The 23,138-nt window shown below is 40.3% G+C and overlaps 1 protein-coding gene across 4 annotated transcripts in view; it reads left to right on the plus strand.

Moving 5' to 3' along the window:
* The window catches only part of sema6cb (semaphorin 6Cb), a 161,473-nt gene that overhangs the window by 76,436 nt on the left and 61,899 nt on the right, over positions 1–23,138 (plus strand). For all 4 annotated transcript variants that reach the window (XM_087848419.1, XM_087848421.1, XM_087848422.1 and 1 more), the window contains 3 exons: positions 15,981–16,183; positions 21,116–21,230; positions 22,657–22,714. In XM_087848419.1, coding sequence (XP_087704545.1) covers positions 16,042–16,183; positions 21,116–21,230; positions 22,657–22,714 — 315 coding nt within the window. In that variant the 5' untranslated portion in view covers positions 15,981–16,041. The remainder of the gene's footprint in view (positions 1–15,980; positions 16,184–21,115; positions 21,231–22,656; positions 22,715–23,138) is intronic.

The following is a 23,138-nucleotide window of genomic DNA, read 5'->3' on the forward strand; positions in this document are numbered from 1 at the left end:
AACCCTATCGCCAGTGACAAATTAAAGTGTCAGCGGCCGGCCTGTGTGGCATCACATTACCTGTGTTATTCTCTGATAAGTCTCATTGCCGAGCCAGCAGCACATGGTCGTCTGGAAAACAGCCTGAGACAGCTATGAAGACAGAGGTACAGTAACAGGAGACCTGGGCAGATGCTTGTCTCTGTGTATTGATTGGACCAGACGTCCAGACGACTTTAACAGCCACTGACGCAGGCTGTCGAGCTAGAGTGGAAGCTACCTCTTCTTGGCTCCCACGTCAAACTGAAAATAAAATGTCCAATCATATATTGTTATATAGCATCAGCTAATATGCTAATGTTTCCTGGGGACATATAGCCTTTTTACACATTTATATTCAAAGGTACTGAGCAGCCATTATGTTAGTTTGCAACACAGGCAGCTTTTACAATACATTTTCATGTAGTACTATTGCATTTACTGTGTTTTCTAGATAATAGCTAACTGCTATCATTATACGAAAGAAGCTGGAAGAGTTATTATCCTATAGGTACCACTTAAGGTTGTTTGGAAGTAACATTCACGATTGCTCATAGGAAAAGTAGTTTATCATACACCGTGGTCTTTAAACACAGTTTAAAGTTTAACGAGTCAGCTGTTGTTACACTTGCTGTTGTAATAAGTTAACGCGTAGCCTCAGATTTTGAGATGTTTGTGGTTGGACTGATCCTGTGTCTTCATTTATGTTGTAGGAGAATTGTGAGTAGGGCTGAGAATGCTGCCAGGGATGTTAGTGGTGGGATTGCATGAAAAATGCAAGACGGATGCAAATATTGACATGGTACCTGGGTGGCTGTAGCTCAGGTGGCAGAGCAGGTCAGCCACTAATCAGAAGGTCGGTGGTTCGATCCCAGGCTGTCTCCTGGCTGCATGCCAAATATCCTTGGGCAAGATACTAACCCCATATTTGCCTACTGGTGGTGGTCAGAGGGCCCGGTGGCGCCAGTGTTCGGCAGCCTCGCCTCTGTCAGTGCGCCCCAGGGCAGCTGTGGCTACAACGTAGCTTGCCATCACCAGTGTGTGAATGTGTATGTGAATGGGTGCATTCAGTCATTCAGTCATTCGACTGAATGCAGTGTGAAGCGCTTTGGGGTCCTTAAGGACTAGAAAAGCGCTATACAAATGCAGGCCATTTTACCTCAAACTACATTGATTTAAATTCTAATGTCTTTTTCTTTATCTCTGAAATGATATGGAGAGTCATCACACCACTTATACCTATGGACCATGCCAGTGATTTTCTCTTCATAAAACACCAGAAATGGTGAATGTAGCGTGTCAACTCTAAATCTAGTTCAAGAAAATTAAACGGGGAACATAGAAAATATTTTAAATCGCTTCTATTTCTGCTTTCTTTGCTGACTTGCATTATGAGACTTTGTAAAATTATAAGACATGAAAAGAAATTCGTATCACCTTTAACATAGTATTAAGGTGACACAAAATATATTCACCAAAGACCAATTTGTTATTTAAATAGAAACCACAGTGGGAAGTGATAATTAAGAATGTGAATTATGACTATTGAGACTTCCAAGTCATTCAATCAGCATGCCTGTCTGTTGTGTGAGGACACAGGACCTTTGACTATGGCTACCAAAAGGTGTCATACATCACCTAAAATGCCTCTACGTATACAAGAATTGCTCTCGAAGTACACACTTTCTTTTGTTCTCATATACAGACACCTTCAGCCTCATGTCAGGGCAGCTGCAAGAGTAATGGCCCCAGGTCTCCTCCTGAACACAGACTAATGAGAATCTCAAATACGACAAGCAGAGTGCATTTATCACGCACTCACACTTAATGACACCACCACCCAGGCTCAACTGCATGCTCATGCCAGTATCTAGCTCCCTTATAGATGGCCCCGTTTGTCCCTCTGCTTTTCTATTATTGTAGCTGCCTGGTCAAGCCTAGTGGAAGGATGGAGGGGGCAGGGGGCGGGGGGGAGCAGAATCAGACTGTGTTTGCAGGTAAAATAAGACCTTCTTTGTGTGTGTCTCTCTCTTTTAATTTATGTGCTCCTGTCTTTTTTTTTAATACACCACCCTCCCAGTGTGAATTGGTCTATTCTCAACTTCTTTTATTCTCTTTGTGTCTGTTTTTTCTCTTGTCTCTAAAAACTGAAAAATGCAGATGAGTGGAAGTCTTCAGCTGAGGAATGGTGAGGGAGTTGACAGATGAATGCTACATGCACTACTTTGATCTACCTCAATGAAGTGGTGTTGTTTTATTTGCGGGGTGACATGGAGCTTTGTACGAGGACTCTTGACTCGAAAAGCTTTAGAGATCTGCCTGTCAAGGCAACACGGATTTTCACACAATTAGACACCAGGCAGCAGATATTAAGAGGCATATTTTCTATGTGTGTTCAGTAATTCAGTTAAGCTCATCATTTTAGGAAAAAAGTCTCATTTAAATAACGATTCATGCTCACTTCAAGAGTTAATCATGTCGAGGTAGTGAAAATGTCATCATAAATACAATGCCCAATGCATTGATCTTTATGTTGGGAAGAATGATGATTGGAACTGTAATTAGTTGACTTCCATGGGAGCCCCATTGCCTCTAATGACTTGTGGGTATTTAGACAGAGATAAGGGCTTATCCTCCTTAAGTGCTGGAAGGCTACATTATCTATACTGAGATCCAAGCCAAGCTTTAACACACAACTCAGACACATGCAGGAATGCAAGCAGCCAACAGTCCCATTCAGGAGTGCAACAAAGATGGTCTGTAGGAGAGCCGACAATAGTGATGTACTGTATGCCTCCAATGGACCTGAAAATGACTTGGATCACTTGAGGTGCAGGTAGTTCTGATCATTTGTCACCAGGTTTATTGCAGAAGACTAATCAGCTAAGCAGAAAGGTTGCGTTCTAAATAGCCCTATTTGTCTGAGCAATGCCAAGTTATGTGATAACTTCATCTTGTTTTCAAGCTATGTAGCATCTGTGAGTTAGAGGAATCCTAAAAAATGTCAGCTTGCTCAACATGTATGTATGCAGCCAATCTAGCCATGCAGAAACACTCGTGTGTTCTGTCAGAAGTGATGAATCTTTTGGCCTCCACTGTTTTCATTAAAAGAAACACTGGGGGAGTGTCTTAGTCATTAACATGAGTGTTACTTTGTTTTTGTGTATCCATCTGAGACTACCTAAGCTGCAAGGGGACATTAGATGGATGTTATTTTTGAAACTGCTGTAGCTTTTAAGGGTTTAATTGTGGTAAAACCCATTTAACCCAGCAAAGCGCTAAAGATGAGATTCTCTGTTTCTACTAAAAAGAGGTCAAGAATTGCAATCTGTTACTTTGCAGTAGTTCCTCATTTCTTAAATCTTGGAAATTTTCCATCACTTATGTTGTGTTGTTTTGACTCTTGTAGCTCATGCTCAAAGTGCTTAATTAATCCCAATGGAAATTTTTAGGGAATCATCCAACAAGGGATTGAGCCCAAAGCTGGTTAGTTGTATATTGCAGTGTGTCCAGGGTCGTTATACATTTGTGTCATTTGGCTACTGTAAGTAATCATTAAAGTAATTTAGGCCTGTTAGTAATTTGGTGTTGTAGCAGGACCTGCTAACCTGAAACTGAGTGGTGGAATTGATTGTGCATCTGATTCCAGATCAGTGATCTGTGAGAAACTGCCATCTCCCCCTCTGCCAGCTCCTCCTCCTCCTCATTGAGATTTCTGTCTTTTTACTGTCACTATTCATGTCCCATTTCCATGTTTGATGTCCCAGCTCCTGCTAACTTCCTCTCTTGTTCCATGTCACACTGGAGCCTTTGATGAGGTGAAAGGAGCCACACTGCTCCTTGGTGTATGCTAGCCCGTGGCCATTGACTTGGGCAAGATGGAGGTTTTACAGCCATAAAATGAGATAAACTGAGCCTGAAAGCTTCTGGGTCTTTCAGTATGTGTTAAGATGATATCGTCAGTGTGAGACGGTGGTAATAAAAGTGAGGTCAGCTGCCACCGTGGGCTACTGCCCTGAAAGGTAGCACTGTCATGATAAGACTGCTGTCTCTTTTCATCTCTCCCTTTTCTCCTAGTATGGGATGAAGCTGACACATGGATGTTGGGTTTGAGTGGAAAAGGCATCTAATAATTGGATGCATGCTTGCGTACGGAGAATGTTTGTCCCAAAGACAATGATAAAGTATTTAATCTTCCCAGGAACAGTGAGCCACACAGGCATGATGATGCCATTATCTCCGTGCAGCACTCTCGCCAAGAAGCCTCACTCTTAGCCTTGATTTATATTTCCCTTCATCAGCATCGACCAGTCAGATTGCAAAAATCATTCATTTATAAAAGCAGGGCTCGCTGCTTTTGTTCTTCCTTAACCAAAATTCACAAAATGTACTTTTGTCACACATTCCCTTGCTAGCTTCCCCCCCCATTCCTTGTAATCTTGTTGGGATAATGTGACGCCGATGGATCTTCTCGGTGACGGTTGTGTGATTGCCTCCGCTAACAAGGGATAAAGGCAGTGGAAGAATCTTCACAGCTATTTATCTTCCTTTGATCAATTCTCAACTACTCTGCCTTGCTCTGTTTTATCTTTTGACTATAAATATCAGCTTTGGCACAGCTGAAATTGTGACCTCTTCTTTTGTAAAGACTAAGAGAAATGGTCAGGCGCTCCCCTCATTGCATGGTAGTGAAATAAAAACATTTCCACACGGGGTGAAAACACCACTGATTGGTTGCGGAAGACAAGTAACAGATACCTTATGCCTCTCAGCTTTCCCAGCGACCCCTCATTTGAGTGACCCGAACTTTAGAAAGATCCCCCTCGAACCTCACTTTTTACTAAGAGGGAACAAAAGTTGTGGTAGATTGATAATTCATGCAGGATGTCTTTCAAAATAGGAAGTGTGAAGAGTTTGAAATGCAAACGGTGCAGCAAACTAATTGGTACCACAGGGGAGATGGAGATCAAAGAACCTCTGTGTTAATAGAGAACTCGCACTCTCTTTTCGTCCGCTGCCGAGTTAATGGACACAAAGCCACTGTGAAGTCCTCTACAGTGGTGGTCCTCGGTTGAAGCATCCTCAGCAACAGCAAGCAAAAAAAGAGATTGCCCATCTTCTGACTCATTTTATCAGTGGTGCAGGTTTTAGCACTGATTGAGTCTTGTCAAATCATGAAAATGCAAGGAAAACCTTTGAAGTATTGATTGCCTAGGTCTTTTTCATGGCTTTGCATTTGTTGTGAGAAAGCCATGAGTATGAGGATTTTTATGTACACTTGTACCTCATGGGGGTCTTTTTTAAATTCAAGCTTCCTTATATAAACCTCACCGCTCTGCTTGTTTATCTGATGACAGAGCAGATTTTTCCTACACTGTTGATTAAAAGCCCACGCCCACTCTACAGTCACTGTTGGCTTTTTATTTTAGCAATAAAGCAGTTGAGTACACAATAGGATCATAAGCAAGATAAGCTTCTAACCCATTATGTGTATTGCTGTTTGCACAACAAAAAGTCTCATTCTTGTTGTGATTTCGGCCAGCTTGGCACACTTCTGCTTATGCATGAGGTTTTGCTTTTGTTTCCTAGGATTACTGTTTTTTTTTTAACCGCCTACTGCAGTGACAGCTGAATCACAGCCTGCCAAGTCACCCCTCTAGAAAACTGTATACACAGTCTTCTCAACGTATTGCTTGGTGTAAATGGTGCAACTTAGGATATAAAATAAAAAAGTAGATATAAATAGATGAATAAATGACAAATAAATGTGTAGGCACACCCACATGGCTGCAGGCAAACCTCTTAGCTCTTTGCGCTCCTCTTCCCATGAGTTTGTTTATTCACCTTAGGGGATGCATAAACATCACCGAAGCTTTTAACCACCTGGCTTGCTTTGACTGAGAGCACAGGCAGTGGCGTCTTAGCTTTAGTTCTGGTCTGAATGCCCATCACCTGGCAACAACAAACCTTTTTAATGGCTGACATCATTCTCACCACATTTTATTGAAGCATTTTATTAGCTTATTTTGATCCCGTCTGGATTGTTGGCTGCTTCCCTGGATAACCTGTGCATCTCTTATGCCCTTGCGAGAGGTCAGCAGTTTTGTGCAAATCGTGACAGATGCAGGCACCGTGATGGTGTGTAAAGTGCACTGTGACAGGAGATTATATCTGCTCTTTCCTCCTTTATATCAGCACTTTCATCATTGCTTTAGTACCAGAGCAGACAACAATGTACAGCATCTGAACAGAGGTGTTGTGTTTCCATAATGTCCATGCAGCTGAATCAGTTTACAGGGAGAACACTGATTTAACATTTAGGATGGTATCAATTAAAATTGGTTTGTCCTTTATAATGTGTTTAAGTCAGCCCCCTCGCCCCTAAAACAAGCAAGCAAACAAACGCAAATTAAATAAATTTCACACAGTTCAGTGATTCCTTTTTGTAGTTATAACTGGGATCCTCAAACACATAGTCAAGGGAAAGTCCTCTGTTCGATTTGTTTGCCGACTTCACCTGTGAGGGCAGACTGGGGTTCCTGAAATAGAAAGTTAAAATTGGAAACACAAAATAGAGAAAACAACAACAATCGTCCCACTTTTCCCCCTTTGCTCTGCATTTCTCATCAGTGGCCTCTGGGGGTATCCAATTATGACGCCCTTGAGGGAATGACAGTGCTTGGATTTCTGTCAATACAGGGTTCAGGTAGTGTTTCTCAATAACATTGTGAATTATTGATGACAGAGAGATTGAAAGGAGAAGGGGGTAGTTAACATTCACTTTTATATACGAAGAGGAGAAAGAGATGAGGGAGCTAGGTTAGCACAGATGCTGCCCAGCATATTTTAAGCTGATCTATTTGATTAGAAGACCCCGAGGTAAGTCTCGATTTAAATGCCATAAGGACTCCGGAAGATTGAAGGTGGATCCTGACTGACAGGGAGCACAGAATGCTAGTGGAATTATAGGCCTCCCTGAAGATGAATGTAAATAATTAACAGGAGGGAGACGATTGAAGAGGATTTCACTGGTGCAAGCCTTATCCTTCTTCCACTGATAGCCCTTTGGGTTTTTTTTTCGCCCATTGCAAATAGACATGAAGACGATGGATGTTGCCTGCAGCGGTTTTGCAGATCGATCAGAGAACCGTCTCACTGTCTGAGTCCTGCATAGATCCCCCTGTGTGAAGTCTGGCCAACTTGATGTCTGTAGAAAGAAGTCCTGAGAGCAGGCCTGACTGCAGGCAGGGCTACTTTTCTCCAAGAGTGATGCCCAAAGCAATTGGTGTTAGCCAGCATCATCTATCCATTCCTATTGAATCCATGCTGCTCAGTAAGACGCTAACATCCTCATTTTTGCTCGAACAATTGACAGTGTACATTATTTATTGCGGAAACAGTTTCCAGACGTTTGTTTTCTCTCTCCATCAGCGCGGTTGTACTTTGATATCAGCTCTCTAAAGATCTACCATCTAAGCTTAAGTACAAACCACACTCCGGTCCGTGGGGATTCTGTGATGAGAAGAGAATGGAGATTTCTGACATGGGGTGACAATCGATGGCCTGTGCAACAGGACAACCCATCACTTGTCTGAACTCTGCGGGCACTGAGGTTAAAGCAGCACTTTCTTGGGAGCAGGCTGAGTGGCATTGATGGCGAGGAGGGTCCCAACCTCCCCTGACAGACATGTCTCATCCCGGATGCCATCTTGCCCTCTCTTTTCCATGGCACAATGCAGACACTGTGAGAATAAGACTACATTATACTGACACCAGGCAGTTGACATACTAATCCAAGAACTAAAGGACTACAGGGACCATTGATTTTCTATTCTCGGTAAAATGCAAGAAGCCAGCCATCACTCCTCTTCGACCTGCGATGCTAATGGACTTTTTAAAATGTTGCCACACTGATCCCCTAGAGCCGTTCTGGTTTTGCCACTGCAGGACCTTTTGAAAAGCACCAGAATCCCAGTTTCTTTATCTGACATGTTTGTATTCAGAACCCCATCTTCGATGTCTCTGCTGTGTCAAGTCTTTGTACATAGCATCTGCTTGGCCAGCGACAGGTAACACTGGAAGTCTGATTTATTAATGAAAGTGGCATTATAAACATGAACATAAGTGTTTCTTTTTATGTGTTAAAATATGTTTAAAGATCTTTTTATCTAGGTTGTAACTACAGTGAACTGGCTTGTACCATATGCAGCATCTACCTAAAATCTCGAATCCACCTATGTGTCTTGTGGGGGTTGTTCTTTCAATTATTGTCCAAGGCTCCTTGATCCCAATTCCAATTTGCAACCACGGCGTCTTTGCGGTGAGCCATTGGAAATCTAATTAGCGAAGTTTCTCCTGTCTGGGAGGGTTCAGGGCAGAGTTGAACTAACTGGCAGAGGAAAGCATTGCTTCGAACATTTGTAGAGAGTATTTCCAATGAAGAATATTTTCGGGACATTTTATTTTTCACATCAGCTTTTGAACGTTAATCGTGGCTTTATGTGGAAATATCTGAAAGTATGCAGGAAGAGCAGGATTTGAGTGCTTGAGAAAAACAACTCAGTGCAGATGGTGATGTGCTGTGTGATTTGTGTCATGGGACTGCAATGAGATTGGTGATCTGATGAACCTTCCAAAGGGAGTTTGGGGAGGGACAATATGGCTCGGGACTGAACAATGAAACGACTGTCTCACCACACACCATTCATATCATGTGTTGTTTTTCCTCCGGTCACATTAAAATTCCCCTGCAGTTGTTTTGACAGCAAGACCAAAAAAATAAATAAAAATCATGAGGCAAAAATATTCATTAGTTTTAAAAAGCTAGAAAACTCAAATATGGTCTGTCATTCAAATGTTTACATTTTTTATTTGTTCATTATGTGGATTTTACAGTTAGGTCCATAAATATTTAGACAGAGACAACTTTTTTCTAGCTTTGTTTCTGTGCATTACCTCATTGAATTTTAAATGAAACAACTCAGATGCAGTTGAACTTGAAAAATGTGAGGAAACACAGCATTTTTTAACACGACCCCTTCATTTAGGGCATCTGATTTTATTTCAGATATGTGTCCCTGTAAAATCTCTAAACAGCACAGAAAGTCCATCACAGAAGATTAATTGTTGTTGGAGCAGGTTAATGGAGGTATAAAGGGTGCCACAGATACACTAATGGAAACTGATGTTTCTTAAAGCATCTCAACTCTCTATATGCCTTCTTGCATGAATAATATAACACCACGACCCTAATTGTATATCCAGCAGTCAGGGTCTGTTTTCTTCGCTTACTCTTCTGCCTCTCTTGCTAAGTGTTCACTCTGTAAAGCTTGAACACAGCGTCCTCAAACATACCCTACACTTGACTTATCATGTGGAAGCCATATTCTTGGTGTTATTATAGCACCCAGAATAATAGCCTGTTTTGTAATGGCCTGCTGAGAGCAGAGGCTAATGTGGCTAATTGTGTCTGAAATTATCACGGAGTCCAGGGATATGCTCGCTCATTATGCTGACCAGTGTTTCCTGCAAATATGTGAGAACAGAAACTTCAGACAAAAGATTCACAGCCAGGGGGCTCAGAGATATCAAAGCCCACGGAGGTGAAAGGTAGACTCAATTCTGTGGCTTTCAAAAACTGAGTGGATTAGCCTCCCCACCACTGAAGCACGGTAAGGTCTGGGAATATTAGAGAGTGATTTTTGCATCAGGATTATGCTGTGCTGTTCAGTTGTGCAGAAGGTGTTGTCAGAAAACAGAAGTCCCAGGAGTTGACAGGCGCATACGGAGCAATGCAGCTGATTGAGGATGAAATTGAAATTTAGATTTTAAACGTGACTTTTTACGGGACAGTTATTGTCAGGCAAATGGGGATGCGGAACATAAAAATTTACTTGCAGGAGTTTATATATGAATTTAAATGACTGCATGGCTCAATTCATGACAATGATTTAAGGTCATCATTGCTTATTGATTTAGTCTGATTTATGCATTAGCCCAGAAAAGGCCTGGATTCTGTGTGGATTCATCTTACAAATCCAGATGTGGTGCTGTTGGCTAATCCAAATGAATGTCAGATTATCAATGGTGTGCCACAACATCCCAGAAACACTTACCCCTCCAAAGAGGCCCAACTGCCAGACTCTCACAGATTGCTTAACACGTCCAGTTCATTAAAAAGAAAATGATCCAAGCCCTCCCATCAAACCCTAGATCACAGAGAGTGAACATGGAATAGGATCAGCACTGGCCTATATCCTTTGGACAGCTGTCAGCTCACCAGCTATCCCTCTCTCCTTAGACTGCACAGAAAGTCATTAACTGATTAGACTTTGTGTTAGGTTAAATTAAGAGAGCTCAGAGTTCCAGAGGGTAGTTGATTTGTAGACACATTTTTCAGTGTGCTTTGCTTCGTCTGCTAATGTAACAGATTCAAAAGTATAGTTTATGCTCGTTTCCAGTTTTATATCTTTATGTTTCTTTGACTTTAGCGGGGTAGCTTGATTTCATTTGCAGTTGGAAAGGAAATATGCATCTATCTCATAACCAGCCCTGGTGCAGCTGTTCAGTTCATCCTGTCTAAAACAAGCTGCTTTAGCTCTCCCTTTAAGCCAGCTTTCTTTTGATTAGCTGCCTCGTGTAAACAGAAGGTTTTAACTGTTTAGCGGTTGTGCTCACAGCTGTGGCTGTGAGGACCATATTAACAATATCACCTGTTTTTGATGTTACACAGACCTAATGGCATTAAAAACTGTTGAAAACAGAGCTTTTAGGGCAGACTGAAGACTGTGCTTTTGGCACAAATGAGTTATTTGTAATATATTGACCTCATTATTTGGAACTTGGGCCACATTTAATATAAGAATCCACTATTGAAACGGTGTCTGTTTGAGAGAAAATGGGGAAAAGCATAATAAGTCTACTTTAAGCTGTACAACCAGAACAATGTCAGCGATGGAACAGAACTAAAGGCAAGAGCTTAGACCTTCAGTACGTAATGTCTCTCTGCAGGAAATCATCTGCGGAGCACCAAAGACTGTTTATTCTAGGAGAACAATTTTAGTAAGGCCGACTTTAGATACAAATCCCAAAATGAAACTTGTTTCAATATCTTCCATCCAGAAAGTTCCTACAGATATAATATACTGTGATGTTTGATTTCATAGTTTCAGGTAAGCAGTGTCTCTAAAACAATCAATGATGCTGCATTCAGAGCCTGATTCACATACAATAAATCACACCTAGAGAACAAATTTATAATCAGGTGAAATGTTTGATATGCACTGCACAGTGTACACGGCACAGAAATGAGTATTTAATCTTTTTCAAGTGCAGAACTGAAATGTTTTTTTGTGCAACATTGATTCATGGATGCGAGCTACTTCGGGGGGCCTCGTTTGCCAGCATTTAACTTAAAAGTTCAGCAGCTTGTGGAGTATATTTTTGTATGATTTGAGCTTGCCAGTATTTCACACTTGAAATCTGAAGGTAAAAATCAGATTTTTTTTTTTTTTTTTGGTGAGGGGTTTTTAGCCTTTATTTGGTAGGGCAGAAGAGAGCAGACAGCAAAGAACAAGGGGGAATGATGCAGGAAATAGTGGGTGGAATCTAACCAGGAGCTCTACTTTTCCCATATGCTCAAGCAGGGGTGGGCGATATATCCAATACACTCGATGAGTATAAAGACAAATCCCTTCTGTCTAGATTTGCAAGTATTTATTTTTGTCACACAGCTTCTAGCAGTAAAGTTTGAAAAATGTCTCCAGCACCAGTTCAGGATAATGAAGTCCTCAACAGTCTGAAACTCAACCTCAACTACAAGCTAATACTGTATGCACAAACCATGTAGGGTATATTACTTGTCTTGCATAAGCTCTTGTACTCAGTATGGTTGTCTTGTTTTCACACTCTGATGGTTGCCTTCCTTTAGCTAAGTAGGTTGTCAATAAATGATCTCTGCCTTCCTTTCTCACAAGAACATAGTGTTCCCCGGACACGCTGCTTAGGTTTATGTGCGGCTCTGCGTATTCATGATGAAAGTGGATACATTTTGACATTCGGCTGTTTTATTGGACAAAAGTTTGTTTAGCCTTTTTCTGCCGTGAATGTTTTTGACGTTTTAAGCGACGTTTCTCACTTATTTGTCTTCATAATAACATCATCTGTTTAAATAGCTGCTTCGCTGGCTGGGAGAAAAAAAAACAAAACAGCCAAATTATACCATATGAGGCTAATTCATCAGGTATATCGCTCTCATATACTTACTAAGGCAGGCCACACAAGCTGCTGTAATTCACAGAGTAAACACAAACAGACACACGCCTACTCACGTCGATTTATGGTGTTGTGATCATCGCTTGACCTCATTGCTAAATGCAGCTTTCTGCCTGCATTTAAATGAGGCACACTATTATCAATATTGATGACAGTTCATGTCTCTGTTGACTTAATTTTCTGCTCCCACTTAAAACCATGCGGCCCAAGTCTCACTGCCAAGTGACACAGTGCATAAACTTGGGAGGGCTTGTAAGAACCCCTGTAGAGGACACATTGCCCTCAATAAATTGGCAAGGAGTGCAGGTCATCACAGTTTGAAGTTGGTTTCGACAAATCCCTCTTCCATCCATCTGTTACTGTCTCTTTCCTCAAATATCAAACAGATGTGGAAATTAACATTTATGCATAATCTCAGCCTTGTGTACAATGTCTGGAGCTGTTAATAATTCCCACACAGACACTTGAGTCCAACTTTTATGCAAACTTTTTTTTTTAAAGAGGAAATATTCTCAGAGCTCCTTTGTCAAACACTTTATTGAGAATGATAATCTGTGATTTGAATTCTTGGAGGTGGATGAGGTTGCAACATCTTTACTTGATAAGCTGTCATTGATGGTTTTTGTTTGTTTTGTTTTTTGAGATCATTGACAGATACTGCTTGTGGTGTTATTACATCTTTCTTTGACTTTTCCGTTTTGAAATCTTGATTTCGATGGCAGCAGCCTTTGTTCGGCTACGGAGTTGTTCCTTTAATTATGCAAGACAAGTTCTTCTCTCATGCTAACAAACGCACAACAACAAATGAATCACTTTCTGTTTACCACCCAACTTTTTTCCAAAGGACGTGCTCTGTGTGCATTTGAATGTTTTTAGCAGCAGGTGTTCAGATTGATAAATGCAGCAAGTATTTGTACTATTTAAGTATCAAGCATTTGAATGGTACAACCTGGCACATGCATCTGTTTCCTTACTCTGTGTGCTTTAGTGCAGATCTGCTTGCAGGTCATGTTAACATTTTCTGATATCTGTTTAAAAGCTGCTTTTAAACAGTGAGCCTTTTGAGCCATTTGAGCCTTTGCGATAATGGCCCAGGAAATTGTCCTGCCTTTCTCGGACACTAACCCACCCCTAAGCCCAACAGTGTTTGCCAGTATTGAAAAGATGCCTGATGCAGACAACGTCCCGTTATGTGATTGATTAAAGAGTGCATTTTCATCTGTGAAAATTACTTAATAAATCTATGAGGCTCTCCAGCTTGGGTTTGTGACTTTTCTCGCACTGATTCTCAATTTCATTTTTTTACCCATTACTATTCTTTTTTTTTTTAAACTTTACCAATACATTGCAGTCTGCATAATGAAATATTTTGTCATTGTAGCTTAAAATATCCATTCTTAACCCTTTAAAACCGGTCAGAGCGGGCACGCTCCGTTTTGCGTATCTATTTTTAAATCCCGGTAGCTCTGCAACCACGTGAGCTAGCGCAATAATTTTTTTTGCATATAAAACCGGAGGAGTTGTACTTACATCTTATGCCATCAGCTTGTCCTCGGTCACAGTTTCCTTCCACATATAGCTTTGCAAAAACTGCATAAAAAGCACTTATAGCAACAAAAACATAATATTCCAGAAACACGCTTTGCCGATCCGATCAGCTGTTCATAACACTTCCTACGTCCATCAGGGTGAACTATCGCATGTCCGCCATGACCTGCCCGAAACCGGAAGTGACGTCATTTTTGTGGAAATGTAGTTTTTTACCATCAGGGCCTCATGAGCCTATACTGGTGTTTTTAAAAGTTATGTTTGACTTTATGACTTTCTGTGTCGTTTCTGGGATGCTTAGGACTCATATTGCACTGCTGGAAATAGTTTATTTTGATGCATATGCTGCTTTCTTGCAAATTTGCATTATAATATTTATTTTCGTTTTTCCTGCAGTATATAAAAATTGGTGTATTTCAAAAATAAAACTATGAAGACACTCAAAATAAATTTTCTGTGGTGGGAAACTATTTTGTGCAACTTTTTTGTATTTACAGTTTTGAGGGATAAGCCTCTTAAATTTCTCTAACTAGAAATATATGTTAAAAAAACAAAAACGATTTTCAATTTTTTTGTAGTTTATTGCACTTTTTTGGAATCTATGTAATTACTATGCACTTAATGCATGCATATTATTAAAATGTAGGCTGTAATGGTTGTATTGATGTATAGCAACTTGAAATGCTCCCAAAAATGGCTCCACAACATGTAAAAATATAATATAAGCTCTGGCGGACTTGGTTCTATGGTAGGTCTTAAAGGGTTAAGTAATATTTGTATTTATTTTCCAACTTTTGAATTGTTAAATCTTTTTACCCCTGAGACCTAAAAGGCTGACTGGGTATTGCCACCACCCTGCATGGTGGGTGGGCGCAGCGTGGACACCAAGAATCACAAAGAAATAGAAAGTTATGGGAGAATTCAAAAATACCAAAGATAGCTGTCACTTCGAAAAAGCCAATCATCTTCTTTGTAGCAGAATCTGGAAACATATTAGCCTTTTGTGTTGTTGCATAAATTCCCACAAGTGAGTTTCCTACACTTTCAACTCTGTGGCGGCAGACATATCTACTCTTTACCATAATAGAAATCATGTGAATGTTTATTTTAATCTAATATCACAAGTCCCGGTCACCATTGCCTTTAAATGTACAGCTCTATCACAAATTATCCAGGTATTAGCTTGGGCCTTTTAACCAGACAGACAGGTGTGGCAATTCTTTGGAAGGATGCCTTTCAAACATTTATAGTCCTGACCTATAACTCACAATTGATTCTCCATATAAAGCACATAATCCTGCTGCCACTCTCTCACCGGTGCAAACAGAAATGTTGAACGTTCTTGCTGCTTCACTGTTTTCATCTTTTTTGTTTGTTTGTTTTGTTTTATTTGATGGTCTCCACCTTTAGTTCCTCCTGTAAAAGCCTATAGTTGTATGTGAGAGATGTTCACCCTGTTCATCCTCATTAAATTTCATCAGTTTCAGGCTCTCTTTGGTGGCTCATGAGGTTATGGAGAGTCTTTAAAGCCTCCTCATATTTCTTAACCATTGGTGACCGTTGCAGTTGAAGGAGCTGTTTTTGCACAAAGCTCATGTGTTCGAGCCACCTTTTAGAGGTGATATTTAAATATACACAGGAGTGACCTTTTACCTTTTACTAAATTAAACAAGTGCGAGGACATCTCGCCATGTCAGGCTGAACAAGGAGTGTTTATTGTGTTTAAGACACGGTTGGGCAGTGAATGTTTAAGTGTCCTTCTGGTCAGGGTCCTGCAGCCTGCCTTCTCTCCCGGTTGCTTCCCTCACACGTCTGGTTTGCTCTGACTCCATCTGCCTTTTTTTAAAATGCATTTGCACTCTTACAAATCAGTGGTTGGGCGGACACTCAATCACATCACTGCATTGGCATGAGGCATTGCATGCTAATAGGAACTAAGATGCCACCTTTAAACATTACTCTAGTCATTCTTCAGTTATGTAATTGTTGCCTTTTAATTTAGAATCTCTATAAAATGCATCTATATCCAATACGTGCTACTATATTAGAAGTCGACCATGTTATACTGTCTGACTGTCTTAATTTTGTTACACTGAGGTGTCTCACAACAATGCACCAACTCTGTGCCTTTTCTTTTTTAGGTTGGTTAGGTGAATCCGCTGTGGGCCATGTGTTACTGGTGAGGTCTCTCCCTCTGCCAAAATGAGGCTGATGGTCGTCTTGCCTCGACCCATCCTGCCAGCCTTCCTGGCTCTCACCTTTGTCGCCTTCTTAGCTCAGCTGTCCTCAGGAGCCACGCCGTTCCCCCAAGACCTGGAACCAATCAGCGTCGTGGGCAGAGAAAGTAAGTTCAAAATCTGTTGTTGCCATGGTGATCTCTGTTGCAGGAGCACATGTAAATCTAGAGCGAGGGTCACTAAGGCATATCTCGTCACTGGGGGATATAGCTTAGCGAGGTGGATGTGTTTAAGGCTATGTTTGCAGCAAGCAAATCTGTAGATGTTGATTCTGCTGCTGGAACAGCTATAATTAAATTTATTTGTTGAGCTCTGCGCTGACTTGGTGTCGAATAAGGTCACTTCGGTTTTAGTATGCATGATTAAGAAAGGTCTCAGTCAGAGCGGAGGTGCAAACTTTTAGCAAATTTGTAGAATAATTTTGATGTAAAGTGTGTAGCGCTGATGTTTTATTTTTATTGCCCATGTATCTGATTCACATTAGCATACAGCTGGGCTATTTAGACTGTTCAACAGGCTAAACATTGTTTTGAATAATAAAACATTTATTGTATGTAGCATACAACTGGAGTGTGTAAATAATGTATGCAGTATATCATAAAACGAACATTTTCACAATGCTCTCATGTAAAAATTCTTCTTGTTTGATTTATTTAGCTTGGTGTAAAAGTCAGCAGCCAAATTTCTCACAGTAGCTTCATTTAGCACTGACTATGAACAGTTGCAGGAAAAATGACTCGGCTGTCACTCTGTGGGTCTTTCATGTGTAAAACTACTTACTGGTGTGCAAAAACAGCACTAACAAGAAATAAACACAGTAAATATTTCTTTCCTCTCTTGGTTTAGATCAGAGTTTGGCAAACTTGTACTACAAAAAGAGCAATTTTTCAGTATTTTATGCAAAGCAAAACAAAACCCCATCTGTATGCATGCACAACACATACATACTGCTGTTATAATGAAGGTGACAGCTGGTTAGTTTACTGACATCGTAAACATTCTTCATTTTAATTTTCATACTGAGCTTTTTTTCCTGATAAAGAGTTGGATCACCACTGATAATCAGTACTTGTCCCTACCTAGGAGACAGTGACTACAATATGGATTTTATTGAGTGTTTTTTTTCTGTTTTAGTTAATATCACCTGACTTAATTAATGTCTGAATCGTCCGTGCTCTTCAGTCCCTAAAAATAATACCATAATTTAATTAATTCAAACACATAATAATGCTTTTTTCCTGTAATCTTTCATACGAACAAAAGATTTTCATCTCTTCATAGCACAACTGTCTCAGCCATATTCCAATGACAGTCGATAGAAGCTAATAATGAATTATTACCCCGTCTCCACATGTTACCACAGCACAAGACATTAAAACTTCAGAGCTACAGCTGGAAACCAGCAAGTTTTTGATTTAAGAGACTCTTGAAGACTTCTAACACACTCAAGACACTGCTCTGTTGGACCACCTTAGGGACCCATCTGTGGCACCCAATAACTGGGAAGGTCTACAGAAGAGGTCTTGGCTGCTAAATGTAATGGCCCATAATTGATTTAAGAGGTGGCTGAGACCATGGCCCACACACTGTAATTGATCTATCTGGAAGAGAGTAACGCTACCATTAGCAGAAATAGCTGTGCTAATAGTGCTATATGTGGAGCTCCGTCCCAGGTGTAATGAGAGCAATTTGTCACTTCTAGTTCCAGCAGGTGACAGCATGGCGCAAGGTCCCTCGCAACTCTGAGACATCCATTATGAATCATCGTACTTCATCAGGATGAAGTCTATGAAATCATACCTAAGTGACTCCTTCTTTTAGAAAAGCGGACAAATAATTTTTTTACACTTTTGTTTTTGACCGACACCGTGCTGTTTAAGTTGGGCATATTTAGGTTTTCCACAGCCAGTACAGCTCATACAGGTTATACAGAACACGAGGCTATTAATAAAATGTCTAGTCTTGTTTAGGACGCATACACTACACTACCTATTTTCATGATTGGTTTCCGGCAGCTTTTTTGCTATTCTTGGTTCTGTATGATGTCTGAAAGAGGAACTTTCTTTAATCTTAGCATCTTACACGCACAACCTTTTTCCTTTGTATGTTAGAGGCAGCCGATCAAGAGATACTGTCCTTAAAAGAGGGACGTTGTTAAGGTTAACCTAAAATCTCAGTCAGTGAATGAGGTGCTGCTCCAAGGCTCTGCATGTGATAAATAAGAAACAGTTTCTCATGCAAATCAATTCCAACAGAGTTCAAGAATAAAACCATGCAGTTGAAAAAGGGCATAAAAGGTTCCTTTTAAAAGTTCTCATTACTATGCAGTAGCAATAGATTTTAAATATTGAACTAAGTCCTAACAGTTATGGATAACATGTCATAACTTAACGTGTGTCCTTGACAGACTGTTTCCTCTTTCATTTGTTCTTTAAAATGCAATCTTTGAAGTGCAGTTTGGGGAATACATCTCAGTACAAAATTGGTTTTACAGCATATCAACTTTACCTACACCCATTGTCCATGAAGACTAAAAGCTAACCATCAAGATGGTCAAGAAATAACATTGTCTGTGAAGGTTCTCAGTCATCCAGGTCATCATAGTCAAAGGAGCTTGCAAAGAAAAGCGTCTGGACTTCTTTAAGTTGCTTGAAGACGTTTCACCTCTCATCCGAGAAGCTTCTTCAGTTCTAAGGTCAAATGGTGGGGAGTCCCAGATATAAACCTAGTGGGAGTGTCCCCCCACAGAGGGACAAAAGGACCCCCTGATGATCCTCTAATCGCCTGAGCCAAGGTGTGAAACTGGGTGTGGGTCCCAATCAGCCAGAGTTTCGGGTGAGTTCATTGGGAAACCTGGGCCCCACCTTATCATGCGACCTACATCATGGGACCCACACCCAGTTTTACACCTTGGCTCAGGCGATTAGAGGATCATCAGGGGGTCCTTTTGTCCCTCTGTGGGGGGATACTCCCACTAGGTTTATATCTGGGACTCTCCACCATTTGACCTTAGAACTGAAGAAGCTTCTCGGATGAGAGGTGAAACGTCTTCAAGTAACTTAAAGAAGTCCAGACGCTTTTCTTTGCAAGCTCCTTTGACTCAAGAAATAACATTGTTCTTCATACTACAAGTGTTGCTGGAGCTTCAATGTAGGATTCTGGTGTAGTTCTTTGAGTACTTGGTCTTATACATTGTACGTTCTTCTCGTTGTAGCGATCCTAAATGCCTCGAGTCATTATCCTGGGGGTTTTCTGCTAGCAATGACCTAGCCAAGCCAAACAGGGTGTGAAAGTGCTAAAGAGTAATTAGAAGTCCTCATTTGCCAAGGGGGAGGATGGCAGGGCGGGCTGCTGAGCCACTGGGAGTCTCTTCACCAGACAGCACAGCAAGGTCCAGCACTCAGCCAGACATTAGGCATTTAAATCTTTAAACAGTCGATTTGAGACGAGTGGTTAAAGGAGCGTGTACGGCTCCCTGTAGAGAGACTAATTTCAGATTGTGGTGTATTTCTAGGGGGGATTGCTAATTCAGCAGCAGCCCAGGTCAGATGGGAAGCTGGAGGGCACTTAATACAGTACTTTACAGACACAGAATGCTCTGGCCTTCAGCTGAGTCTTTGCTTAGTTAAAAAAGAGGAAGACAGCAGGGGAAGTATCTGATATGGAAGACAGCGTGGTGTCAGTATTGAGCCAGGCTTATTCCATTTTTGCCTGAAGGATCTTTTTTTAATCAAGTTTTTGAAAGGCATATCCATCCACTGGCTGACTGTTATTTTGTTATTTAAAGTACTGGACACAATCTCCCATTGTTTAAAATAATATTGCCCTCTGGTGAGCTCGTCTGCACTTTGAGTAAGGGAAAGAAAATGAAATTAACATGCGGAAGAGGAAGAAGGGGGAGCTGAAAATCAGCCATAGTGCACCATAAAGTTTATATTAAATCACTGTGTCTTTGCACGACTTCCCTCAGTTCATCTTATTTAACATTTTATGTTTGTTTTTTGTTTAATGATTTCCCTATTGGTGTCATTTGTTATAGAGGCACTTTACCAGGTGAAGGTATTTAATGGCATTGATGATAACACTAAAGACATTTTCACACATGAACTTTCGAAGATTTCGGGAGAATCACGCTGGGATATTTTCCTTTCTCACACGTGTCATGCAGCAGTAAATGGTTTGCGTTGGAGTGAGTGCATCATGTCGTTTCTGTGACAGGGATGCATGCAGGAGATGGAACACGTGTCGCCCACTAGTTGGCCTACTTGCACATTCAGCACAATCGTGCATCAGACAGACCTTGCAATAAGGACCTCACAAGAGTATTTAATGTCCAACATTTGCATTTTCGCGTGCGGCTCTCCCTGATAAGTCCCAGAAAAGTTCACGGGTGCAGTGCATGCATGAAAACAGCTTAAGCTAAACTTTCGTGACCTTTGAAGCAGGTGAGACTGATTTAAATGTGACAATTAGAATGTCTATTCAGATGTTTTTGATTTGTTTCTTTGTCCTCACTTGGCACAGTCCCCAGACATGTCTGCTCAGAAATGCTTACGAGGAGCCAGGTATTTAAATCAGATTGACTTCTATGACACGACTGCCTAATTTGCAGCTTAGGATGCTATTTTTCTCCCTGATCCACCTCCACAAGTGTGCATTTGCATACAGTGTGAGCTCAGGGTTTTCAAAAAGACGACTAAATTGTAACCTTGGGTTAGTGTTTCTTAAATTGCTAATACTACTGTGCATGAAATTTTTAGCTGTCGTTGTCCAACTGCCTCCATTAATGTGAAACTGAAAAATTGCTTCTTTTTTTTTCAAAGGGAAAAAAACGCCACTGACATTTGACAAAGACTGGAAATCCCCATTTTAGTTTTAAAATTTTGATTCCACGGTGAACTGTCACAGTAAAGTTCTGACATTCCTTTCCAGTTGTTTTTTTGTTTTGTTGTTGTTCTTTTTTTTTTGGAGGGGGGGATGCATATGACTGTCTTATACTCGAATAATTTCTTCTTCTCTTCATCTTTTTGCCCATGCAGCCTCGTACCTCTACCCCAGCTTCCAGGGACTCATGTCAGACAATGACACTGTCCGTCTGGGTCTGGATTTCCAGCGGATGCTAAGGATCAATCACATGCTCTATATCGCTGCACGGTCAGTCACCATCACTCAGCTGCTAATTCAACATAACAAAAGATATAATATGACAATGTTTACATTGTTTACTGAAGTTGAAAATATGACTCAAAACATTGACCATTACTTCATGTATAAATATATAAATATTAGGACTATAAGGACTAGGGATATTTTCATACATGTGTTTTTTACCAACCTACTGTAAAATCTGTACATTTATAAAGAGATAGTTAATAATGATCTTACACATTTATATTCATTAGCATCCATCTATAAGTCTGATACTATGTTAACATGTGCATGGTTGCACAAAGGCTTCAGTATAATAAATGCTTTTGTGAGTAATTATAATCATGTTTCTTTAACCTAAACCTTTATCCACACACTTCTTAAATAGTTTGATAAGCAGCCAACAAGCTCTGAATAATTTATCTGATTATATAAGCAACACATTTACCCATTTGGAGTTTTTTTTTTTTAGCCAGTAAAGCTAATTAAGCACAAGTCAGTTTATTTTTTTCCTTTTTTGCAGCAAAAACAGGGCAAGAGGTAAATGGGCTCTTGGAAGGACACAATGAAGAAAGACAAAATTTGCAACTAATTGTCAGGGAGGGAAAATAGCCCAGCAAAACAAATCAGTGTCAACAGTGCAGATATTATATATTAAATGCATAATAAAGAACTCCACGAAGGCCAAGTGAAAGTAAAAAGTGATTAGGGGAAAAAAAAACACGGCTACAGAAACTGCTTCTTGTAATTTTGCATTCTTGTGAAAATGTAAAACTTCCAAAAGGTAAATGTTTCCAAAATGAAACTTTTAGCTCTTTGTGATCTATATCTCAGGCAGCACTTCTGCATCAGACTGCTTTCATGTTTGCAGTTTGGCAGGACCTCTGAAGTTTTTTCAAGTGCATTACACAGCCTAATTTGCACATTGCTCTGCCACTCGATGTGTTTTAGGTTAATTATCTAAACAGTACAGGGTTGCACCTCCTCTGCCCAGTTGCATTGTGCAAAGTAAGTTCTGCTATAGCGTTTGGCTCTATTTCAAAATAAAGTGCTCCCACTGCCAAGAACCCAGTCCAAAAAGTTATAGAGGTCCTATATGCACATAAACTGGCTTAATATTTTCTACAGCTGCGTGCAACAAATGCATTCCTCACTTCACAAAGTGATTCATATGGGTTTTGTCGATAGTTGGAAAACTTGTGTGATGTCCTGAAGCCAAAAAGCCAATAAACCTTGCCTGTTAATCCACCTCCCAGTCTGTGTTGCTGCACAGCTGTAATCAATTGCACTCAGAGAAAAAAGGAGAGTTTTGGAGCAGGTTTTGGTGAATTGGTTAAGTTAGATGCTTCTAAAGCTTTGCATTGGAAAAAAAAAATATGAAGGGTTGCAAAGAAAGATGACATCAATAATGTCGTGACTCACTTTCTTGCAGGGACCATGTGTTTGCCATCAATCTTGCAGCTTCATCTGAGCAGATAATCCCACAGCAAGTAAGTGTCTGTCTGCTATCATGATTGAAAATCTTCCAATGTGTTTACTTTATTTCGATCTTATACAAAAAACCCACCATAGCTATATTCTAGTTCAACATAGAACTTTTAATTGATACATGTGTTTAGGTCGATATTCATTTATTTAAGGACATTTTATTTATCTTGGATCGTGCGCTTGCCATTTGCTTTTAAACCTTAACAACAGTCTGTTGATTTTTCTGAATGCAAAAACTCACTTCAGAGGTAAATTCTTTCTGTAAGACTCTGACATTTAAGGAACGTTTGATCTCTCGATCCTTCGCGATCAATACCAATAATGTGAGCGTTATCAGGCTTACTCGACTATTTTGGTCTGCTAAAGTTGAAATAAGTTTTAGGATTCTGTGCTCATTAAACATAAGATTAACTTTAAAGTCGTTCA

This window comes from Neolamprologus brichardi, chromosome 11, assembly GCF_056152115.1.
Source record: "Neolamprologus brichardi isolate AB-2024 chromosome 11, ASM5615211v1, whole genome shotgun sequence".
In the NCBI taxonomy this organism is placed as follows: domain Eukaryota; kingdom Metazoa; phylum Chordata; class Actinopteri; order Cichliformes; family Cichlidae; genus Neolamprologus; species Neolamprologus brichardi.